This window comes from Pollachius pollachius (genome assembly GCF_949987615.1).
Source record: "Pollachius pollachius genome assembly, chromosome: 1".
Taxonomy (NCBI): Eukaryota; Metazoa; Chordata; class Actinopteri; order Gadiformes; family Gadidae; genus Pollachius; species Pollachius pollachius.
This window is the reverse complement of record NC_136934.1, coordinates 47,042,466-47,053,252: the sequence shown is the minus strand read 5'-3', so window position 1 is coordinate 47,053,252 and position 10,787 is coordinate 47,042,466. Positions and strand designations below refer to the sequence as shown.

General features: G+C 48.5%; 1 protein-coding gene across 3 annotated transcripts in view; it reads right to left on the bottom strand.

Annotated features, from left to right (window-relative positions):
* LOC307082994 (RNA-binding motif, single-stranded-interacting protein 3-like) overlaps positions 1-7,275 on the bottom strand; it is a 126,090-nt gene extending 118,815 nt beyond the window's left edge. For all 3 annotated transcript variants that reach the window (XM_079746763.1, XM_079746765.1, XM_079746764.1), the window contains exon 1: positions 6,214-7,275. In XM_079746763.1, coding sequence (XP_079602889.1) covers positions 6,214-6,288 — 75 coding nt within the window. In that variant the 5' untranslated portion in view covers positions 6,289-7,275. The remainder of the gene's footprint in view (positions 1-6,213) is intronic.
* Positions 7,276-10,787: the final 3,512 nt, after the last annotated feature.

Here is a 10,787-nt window from a genome sequence, read left to right as displayed (position 1 = left end):
TGCGGATTGAGGAGGTAGAGCGGGTTGACTGTTACCGGAAGGTTGCTAGTTCGATCCCCGTCTCTTCCTGTTGACTGTCGAGGTGTCCCTGAGCAAGACGCCTCACCCTGACTGCTCCCGACGAGCTGGCTGTCGCCTTGCGCGGTTGACTCCGCCGTCGGTGTTTGAATGTGTGCATGAATGGTTGTGTGTCGCTTTGGATAAAAACGTCAGCAAAATCCCCCTACATGTAAATGTAAACGTAAACACTGTAGTCATCTGTCAGGTCATTCAATCGACACTGTCCTGTATCCACCTTGACTGGTGTGCATCGCGCTTGCAGGGTCACGGCTGGGCACCGGCCCGCGCTTATCTCCCACGCTATAGTCCCCGCTAAGAACCCGCTGATCTTCTGAGAGCAGAGGAATACTCTGCTTACCGTCTCCGCTGCGGCGGATGCCGGTCGGCTTTGATGTCGCCTGAAACGCTGTTCCTCATTAGCCTAATTAATTCTGCTTGTGCGTCGCCGAGCGAATTAGCACAGCTGATCAGTGGCGAGCTAATGAACGCTTGGTCGATTGCTTGAATACGAGGTGGACACTGTCTCCTCTCCCCCCCCCCACGGTCAGCCCTCTCGTCTCATGTTAGATGATTGAGACGGAGATGGGTGGAGCGGGGGGGGGGGTAGGGATGTGATTATCATCAATGGCTCTCCTACTATGTGGTCAATCATCATCATGTGCAAAGTGGGCAAATGGGGGGAAGGGGAAAGATTTCACTTGATAAATAGACACACTTGAACACCCGTACACACACCAGCAAATACTTTCAGGCACCCCGAAGGAAGGGGCTGTTTAATGTCTCTTGAATCAAGCTGGATACGGTAGATTCTGTGATGGCAATGATGAGCAGGCGCGCATGGAATTGCGGTGACGGACTGTTGTCGAGAAGTGGTTCCCCCCCCCCCCCCCCCATTACTGAGTCCACTACTGAGCATGTGCAGGACGTCAAGTACACATCTCATTCCTACGGTATGCAGTGAGAGTAGTGCACTGTTGACTGAACAAAGCCTGTTTAAAAACACTCTCATCGGTAGATAGGTATGCCGATGTCATGATCTTCTCAAGGACGTAAACGTTGAAGTCCGTTATTTACCGGCAATGGCAGGATTTGGTTTCTACCCAGCCAGCCTTTTTCCTTCCATAAACCGAAACATAATTCCTTGCCACTTCCATCCTCTGAGCGTGCACTGGAGGGGCTTGGCACATATGGTCTTCCCTGAGGTAAAACAGGATATAAAGAAGGCTGTTCATGACGTGAAAACCTCCAATGACTAAGGTCACCAAAAGGTCAATCAGATACATTTATTTTTAATGACGATAATCTTAAAGATAACCTGACACACAAGTATCGATAAAAGCTCTCTCTTCACCATGCAGAGGTTGTTTTTCTTTAAACACACAACACACATACACGCACGCACGTACGCACGCATGCACACACACACACACACACACGCAGGCACACACACACACACACACACACACATTGACTGTCGTCACTTCCAACGTTGATTAAGAGCCGTGAGACACACATATAGTACTAGGAGGGCGATGACCGCAGCGCTACGCTGAGCTAATGTACACTAACCGGGCCTGCAGGCCATTACAGAGGCAGAGCAACTCTTTCCCTCTTTAATGGTGACACATTTACTCACACTCCGTCATCCAGCTAACCATTGTTAGTTTAACGCCAGCCGTTTCGCTACCGCCTGTGTGTGTCCTCCTGGATGTATGTGAGTGTGAGGCAGAGAGTGAGAGAGAGAGAGAGAGAGAGAGAGAGAGAGAGAGAGAGAGAGAGAGAGAGAGAGAGAGATATTATGATTTGGGGGAGGGAGGATGTGTGCAATTGTAAGGCAGTGGAGGAAGCATCGATACGCTACTGATACAAATATACAAGCACGCAAACACGCACACAAACACATCCACACACCAATACACACGCACCAATTGATTTCCATTGGAGAACAGGCTCCACTCCTTGGAACCAAGATTAATAAGAGGCCATTTACATCTCCAATCAGATCCATGTGCATCAGAGAGAGGGAGAAGGAGAGAGAGAGGGAGAGAGAGAGAGAGAGAGAGAGAGAGAGAGAAAGAGAGAGGAACTAGACAGGAAATCACACTATACACTAGAGACAATGGACCTCACTAAAGTTAAGGTGAGATGAATATCATAAAAAGACAGAAAAAGGATCGGAGAATAAATAGTGTCAAATGGAGACCTCTGATTGCCTGACATGGATTCCATTAAACCAAACGTACACACATATACCGAAACACACACAAACACCACACATTCTGACAAACCAAATAAATAAGCATAAAATTGATTCATAAATTGTCCTTGAAACCAATGTGCACTAAACCCCCTCTAGACCAGGTGATGCTACATCAATGTAGATGTATTAATGTTCCATATAATACTCCATAATCCCCTTTGATACAGAGATCCCATAATATTGCCGTAAAGACGGTCTGTCATTAAGTAGGCTTTGCATTTAAACACAGAAGAAAACAAAGCTGCCATAATCCCACCATGTGCTTTTACATAGCATGCCGGCTTTCCAGGATTCAGAGGATTGACGTGAAGTGTGATTCACAACACATGTGCCGTGAAGTAACATTACTTTCTAAACAATACAGAGTGTTGACCTGACTGTTTAGGGTTGCTCGGCATTCATTAAAGAGTAGAATGGAGCGTTGAGAGGCAGAAAAATGCCATAAGCGTTGTGCGAGCAGTAGGTTAGATGCTAGCTAGTCTGTTCTTCCTTTGGATTTGTTTTAATCCCCCGGTGGCAGGTCGCAGACATGACACGTCCTCAAAACGTCACACCCCTGTCCCGCCACGCCAGTTCACCCCTTACACACACACACACACACACACACACAAACACAAACACAAGTCGATTTGGCAAACATAGTCCCTTCACTACCGGCTTAACTGCGGAACGACAATGACTTCACATTCCGTGTTTATAAGTTATACAGTGTTTGTAACCTATACAGCGGTCATATGGCGAGGCGGAATATACAGTGTTTGTAACCTATACAGCAGTCATACGGCGAGGCAGAATAACAGCGGGACATTCCCTGCTTGAACGCGTGGTATGTAACAGGGGCGGATATCAAGCAACGCCGAGTCCTTAGGCAGAGAGAAGCACACACACAGGAAGCGTACAGCCAGGCCATTCGCCCACGCCGGAGCTCAGGTAAACAACACACAGCTGCTCCTCTGGGACCCGGAGAGATTTAATGGCAGCAAACCGGTTCTGAGAGAAGGTCAAGGAAAATCATCAGGGGGGGTGGCGGTGGTCTCAGAACCACACAAAGACGCCGTCGATCGGCTATAAGCAACAACTATTAAGGAACGGGCAGGTGCTGCCGGTGCAAGCTTTACTTCTTACAGACGTCCAAACACAAACACGCACACACACACACATCTGCAAATGTAATCATCGGTGCACTCGTGCACAAACAAAAACACAAACACACTCGTAGGGAAGCGCGCATGCACAGAGACTGGCATATGCACGGGCTTATGTCAAGTCACGGACATCTGGACACGATGCCAGCATACGCATATGGGAATTATTCGCTCGTGAATGTGTTTACGCACACACAAGCACACACACACACACACACATGCACACACACGCACACGCATGGACACACATTAAGTGGAGGGAAGGTAGGATCCAATTTGATATGACCTTGACGACGGAGACAGAGGAGGGAAGGAGGGGAGGAGGGAAGGGGAGGGAGAGGGGAGGCGGAGGTTGACTGAAGGGAGAATGTTGTTAGGGAGTGATCCACATGCCTGTTGCAGGTTCATTGGAAATACGAGAGGGCACCGCCTTCTAATAATCGATATACACTGTATTGGTGGGAGCTGTCCTTAATTAAGGTTAAAGATAATGAAATGGGACAGTATCTCTTGCACATTATCACATTGCACGTGGCTCAATTAGACAAAGAGTCTGATTATGCTGCATGGCTTGCATAGTCTTGATTCAAGACAACGACAAGGCATGCATTGTATATCGTATGGTGACGTACGGATATATGTCTGTGCATTAACTCTCAGGGGAAATAAGCTAGGTTAAAACACCATTATTACATTTAAGTAGTCTCTAAGGCAGTGTTAACAAAACAGGAATTTGCAATGCAAGGCTAACGGAAAAAAAGAAGCCTCCAACACTCATTGGAAGAACGACTTTGAGTTATGCCACATTATTGTGGAACACTTGATTCTGATTGGTCAAAAACGAATAGTTACATTTCCAGTTACTGAAGTACACAATGTTTTGTGTGACTCATTTTAAAACTACCTTTATCAAAGCAAATGGTCCATTTATAATCTCAGAGTGACTCATACAGCAAAATAAAGGGATATTATCTTCACGGGTGTGCATTATTAAAAAAATCTAAATCAATGCGTTACAATCCCAACATTAACAACACCTGTCAAATATAAGTATTGAACATATGTTTCCTTGACAAGGCGAGAACAATATGCTCAAAGCCCCCCAGAGCAATATTTTAATTTCGGGTGATGAAGTCCATAAAAAACAATTGGAATAGATGAAAGTCACTCATATCTAATCATTGTTGGTAGCCGTGGTACACAAAGAATAAACCACTCCAGGGTGTCCCATTATTGGAAGTAAAATACTTCCTCACTTAATGTTCCGTACGGCGTGCAATGCCGAAATAGTTACATTCCCAGTTACCGAGCCACACAATATTTTATGCGACTCATTTTAAAACCACCTTTACCAACGCAAATGCTCCATTTATAATCTCAGAGTGACTCATGCAGCAACCAAAAAGGGATTTTATCATCATAAAAAAGACCCATGTGACCGTTTTATCTCTCCCTTCTATCTCCTCCCATCTCGTAAACACTGAGGTATGATTACACGTAACCTCGGCGAAGATGGAGTCTTCTCACGCGTCCCAGGACAAGTCCAAAACACAAATAAACCACTTTGGCCCCACCTCTGCCCCCAGCCCACCCCCACTATGCCTACCGCTGGGAACGCGTGTCTGTGCTGCGAGGAAGTGCGTCGGTTTTTGTGTTTGTTTGTTTGCACGAGCGTGTGAGAACGTTTTGTACACATCCGATCGAATGGGGCCAGGTTTTTTTTTAGCATGTCAGATCTGTGCGTGGACCGATTCTTCTTCCAGCCTTCAGATCACCCCTAAGACCTGGATTGTAGGCTCCCATCAATCATGTCCCGCGACACACTCTGATTGGTGGGCCGCGGGAGAAGGGGGGGGGGGGGGGGGGGAAGAGGAGTTTCCCTCATAGACGTAGGCGTTTATCTGCATGTGTTGGTTTCGGCTGAAAATGACAAGGGAAGAGGAGGAAGGAGGGGAGGAAGGGGGGGAGGGGAGGAAGGGAGGGGGGGCGGAGGGGAGAGAGACAGGACAGATTGATGGGGAGGGGGAAACAAGGGCTGCAGGAAGGGAGGGCCCCATGCCCAGCACTTGAACTTAGAGCTGGTGGTGATGGGGGTGGTGGTGGTGGTGGTGGTGGTGGTGGGTGGGGTCAAAGGAGGCAAGAGAAAGAAAAGCCAGCTGAGGAGCACCAGTGTCTCGGTCCCCGGGGGGGGGATCGGGAGAGATGGGAGTGAGGGAGAGGCAGGGGTTGGGGAGGGGGAGGGAGGAAGGGAAAAGGATACCCCCGTTGTTTTTCATGCACACTGCCAGTGGTTGCATTGATGTAACATATTGCCCCTTCTGGTGCCTATAAACTGTTATGGCAGAGGAACCCCAAACTAATCAAATTCCAGTCCTTCCCCAGCCGTGCAGAAAAGGGGAAAACACAATAGCACAATGCTTATTCTTAACCGAAGAGCGACACGTAAAAAAGGCCCATTTGGGCTTTGTGCCATATGGTCATATGAAAACATATGTCATCGGGGAGCAGAGATAACACAATTATGGGAAACTCAAGAAAACCCTTGGATGGTTAATCTTCACTGAGCTCCCGATGGAATCAGCCCTGGACCGACTTCCACCCAGCCAGACGTACGTCAAATTCAAACACATACTTCTATACATTCCTGATGCACACATACGTGACTTGTTGACTGGGGGGGGAAGAGAACAAAAAACAAAGCTCATACCGGCATAGCCAAGAGCCATAGTGAGGGCATTCCCGCCTTACCTTGGTGTGGAGATAATGGGGGTAGTAGTAGGTGTACTGGGGGTACATTGGCTGCTGCTCCAAGCGTTTTCCCATGTAGATGGAATCCGCCTCAAAGTCCCTGAAGGCGTAGGGTGCGAGAGACTCTGGCAAGAGAGGGGGCGCCGTGCTGCTGCCGGGCGAGGGACCGGCCCCGATACTTCCAGCGAGGGACGACCGACTGGCTCTGGTCGTTCCGTAAAAGCCAAACTCTCCGCCGGATGGAAGTAGGGACAGACGGACGGACAGGCGGAAGCACGGAGGGACAGACGCAGTGGCGGCGGCGCGATCACTTGTCACTCAGGCTCCAGATCATTCGTCGAGATCTTTGGACGGATGCGATAAAGTCTGTCCTTCTGATGTGGAGATCTCAGAGTGTGGGTTGGAGGGGTTGTAGGAGGGGGGGGGGGGGGGGGGGGGGGGGGGAGAGAGAGAGTTGACCCCCTCCTCTTTTCTGCTGGTAGGGGGTGGAGGGGGGGGAAGGATCCGAGCGGTAGCAAGGGAAGGGAGGTAACGAGCGACGAGAGATGCCGGCGATTAGGGAGATGGTGGAAGGAGGTGCCGGGAGATGGACCGGGGATAGAGGGGTTGAAGTGACAGTGGAAGAGGAGGGAGGAAAAGCGGGGAGAAGACGAAGAGGGGACTGATAGAAGGACGGACAGGACCCCTGCTGTTTCTCCCTGTTCGGCGCGTTTGTTGTCGCTCAGCCCCCCCCCAAAAGATATTCACACTCACTCCCGACTGTTCTGCTGCGCTGCTCGGAACATGCCCCTCAATGCCTCTTTGCCACCGTCACACTTTCTATTCCTTTCTTCCTATCCCTCCTTCTGCTCTCTCCCTCTCTCAGACTGCGTCCCTTCTTCTCCCGTGCGCTCCCGTCTGCCTTGATCACACGAGATGAGTCCCCCGCTCGCGCCAGACGAACAACTTGGCTGCAGCCTGAGACGGATAATGCCAATTTGTGTTCTTCTGTTCTCTTCCTCTCAGACCCCAGTGGAAGCCCTCCGCTGGATCCACGATCGGCGAACTCGCAGCACGCAGACTGTGGACTGTGTGCGAGTGAGAGGAGCGGAGAAGGAAGAGAGCTGAGGGGGAGGAGGAGGAGGAGGAGGAGGAGGAGGAGGAGGAGGTGGTGGAGAAGCAGAGACGAGGGTGGTCCGGCACTGAACCTGCGTCTGGCTCTCTCTCTCTCTTTCTTGCTCCCTTTTACACACTCTCTCTCTCTCTCTCTCTCTCTCTCTCTTGGGTCTTTTGTTTCAGAGCTCCAGTGGGAGATAACGCAGATAAAGCCTGGAATGCCCCAGCGCAGCTTTTTAAAGCAACCAAGACATGAAATAAGAAGAATAAAAGAATAAAGCACACAGGCAGGCAGCAGCTCAACTCCTTTCCGCTGAAAGGCAAAGATTTGAACCTTATCTGGACACTGTTCACTCTACTACACCGCACGGGGGGGGGGGGGGGGGAGCCAGAGAAAGAAAGAGGGATCAAAATCCTTTCTGATCCACAAGGTGCCTCCTCCTCTTGTCTGCAGCTCTTGTCTTCTCCTGCTGAGATCCCTCTCCGGTTGCCTTAAGCTGTCGCCCTGATGCTTTGCACGGCTGCCCGGCGTTGTCCCCGTGTATGCGTGTAGCGTGCGGATGTGTGTGCGTGCGTGCGTGCGTGTGTTCTCGCGTGCGTCTGCCTGCGCCGTCTGCCCGTGTCTGCGTTGAGTGTGCGTTTGTTAACGTCTGTGTTTGTGTGTGTGTGTGTGGTGTGGGGGGGGGACTTTGCGTGTAACTGACAGAGAGAGAGGGAGAGAGAGAAATAGGAAGAAGGAGGGGGGGGCAATAGTGTGCGTTTGAGGCTGTTTGCAGTCTGCTCCACTCTCTCTCTCTCTCTCTCTCTCTCTCTCTCCCTTTCTCTCGCTCAGTGAGCGAGCGACGGAGGGGTATGGCTTCAGTGAAGTGACGCTCCTCCTCCTCCTCCTTCTCTCTCTCATACTCTCCCTCTCTCGCTCGCTCTCTCTCTAGTTATTTTATGGAAACATAGAGGTTGTGGGAGTGGTTGGTCCTGCCCTCTCCCAAGCCCTCTCTCTCTCTCTCTCTCTCTCTCTCTCTCTCTTTCTCTCTCTTTCGCTCTCTCTCTCAGTATTTGTGTTTCTAAAGAGAGGACAGAGAAAGGGGATAAAGGGATAGAGAGAGAGAGAGAGAGAGAGAGAGAGAGAGAGAAAGAGAGAGAGAGAGAAAGAGAGAGAGAGAGACAGAGAGAGAGAGAGAGAGAGAGAGAGAGAGAGAGGGGAAGGGATAACACATTGAGTGGAATTTGTTCCAGGGTCCCCCTGCTGGTACTCAGCAACAGTGCTGTCTTAATGAGAAAATTACACCCTTGATGTTTTGCACTTTAAACAACTTAGTCGTACTAGATTACTACATATGCAATCCTTTTTGCTCATCATCCACACTCATCTGCCTACACGTTATACATACTTCCTTCTACTTCCTTCGTTCTCAATCACGTGACCCATACTTAGAATGAATCGACAGCACCGACGCAAAGTGCAGTACATCAATCGAACTTTTAAACGCACGCGCTCACGTGCGTCCGCAATCACACGCCACACCCCAATGCTCCTCGCACACTGCGGTGCGGCTCTCTGCAGTATCACCCCGTCGTGTGTGTGTGTGTGTGTGTGTGTGTGTGCGTGCGTGTGTGTGTGTGTTTGTGCGTGTGTGTGTGTTTGTGCGTGTGTGTGTGTGTGTGTGTGTGTGTGTAGCGTAGCGGCGGGCTGCGTGGCACACTGACCCAGTGACAGAGCGGTACAGGATGTTGTGATGGAACTCCTGCCATGTGCTGTAAGTTCTGAGTGCTGCTCTTACGTAAGCGCCACTAGAGCAGGGCAGGCAGGCAGGCAGGCGAGGGGAGTAAAAAGAAATACATCAAAATAAAAGCGTGAGTGTTCTGGATGCAGCTGTGCGGGTTTGTCAGCGTGGGTTTGTGTGTGGAGGCGTGTGCGCTGGGGGAGGGAGCCGGGGAGAGGGCAGATGATTCAAACGTGCCGCGAGTAGAACGAGTTTGTGTTGGAATGCACCTTTTACGATCACCGTGGAGGATGAGGACATAGGAGTGTGTTTATTTCAGATTCGAGATTCGAGTCTGGAGAATTGCGAAGCTCCATCTTAATTGAGATTTCAAATGGTAATTTATTTAAAACGCTAAAGGTCCTGCAACATAACCCGTGAAATAACTACTTCTGATTAGAAAAACTAAATCAAGTAACACGCGTAAAAACTGACACAGATACAGTGTATCATGAATAAACTGTGGATGTTCATCAAATACATTTTAGTAGGAGTGAAACCGGTATGTTTTAGATCTTCACGTATCAATCTGCCCCTTATGCTGTTGTTTCATCTTATCCACTGAACAGACAATGTCGCGGGGTAAATGAGTGTGTCGTTTAATTTCAGGGTTCATGTTTATTTATCAGGCAATTAATTTCCCTAAAGCATAATTGTATATCCAGCCAGTAGCCACTTGTGTGCAATTTAGGATGAGGAGGGTGCGGGTACTCTTCATTAACAATGAATCCTGCCTGGACAGGCTAATGATATCAATGTTCTGTGCTATCTGATAGCCTCTCCATAGATATTAGAGGTCAAGGTTTGTATACTCAAAGTGTTAGTGAACTTTTTCAGCTGAAATTCATACTCTATGAGATTGGGCTGATAGTTATATGTAAGAGGTGGGCATATCATCCCCATGGATACGACCAAAGGCAAGTGTGTGATATTTAAGTTAGCCCTGTTTGTGTGCGTGAGCGTTAGAATAAGCGATTTTGTATATGAACTGCGGCAAACATTGAACATTGAACATTGAAAAGCTCCACACATTCTCACAGAACTTGGCCTTAAACTGTACGTGTCAGAAAAGCTTAACCCTCTCGCGGACACGGCCGACAACATCAGTCTCTGCCAAGAATCCTGCGTTGGAACCTGGATCCCCACACATCCACACATACCACACACTAGTGCCTTGGAGAAGCAACGAAAGAAACGTGACTTGAGTTTGGAGCAGAGTAGAACGTTTGCAAACTCGTAGGCAGAGACGGCCAAAAACATTGGATTCTAGACCTGTTTTATCTAAATAACTATCTCTTGTTTTAGTAACATTGACAAAATGGCAACGATTACTATGTCGAACCTCATATTAGACTTATATCACCGTGTTAAAACAAAACAAAACAACTGTGATTTCAATGCCCCTTTACACCATCATGGAACATTACAATTGTTATGTTTGAGAAAACAACATAACATAACTTGCCTTAAACGTTATTTATTTAAACACCTTAGACAATCAATTAGATATAACGTAATTTATATATTTATAAAGTTCATGCTAGACAACAATTAGGGTAAAGTCATGTCTATTCCTGAACATGGCTGTCTTCCAAGTACACTCCGCTTTGTTTAACCTTCTCGACGAGCCAAACAAAAGACAATAAAGCAGAATAATGTAAACAATAACACAAAGGGGCGGCGAGCAGTTTAATATCAAGGTGGTTCGGCGAACATTGT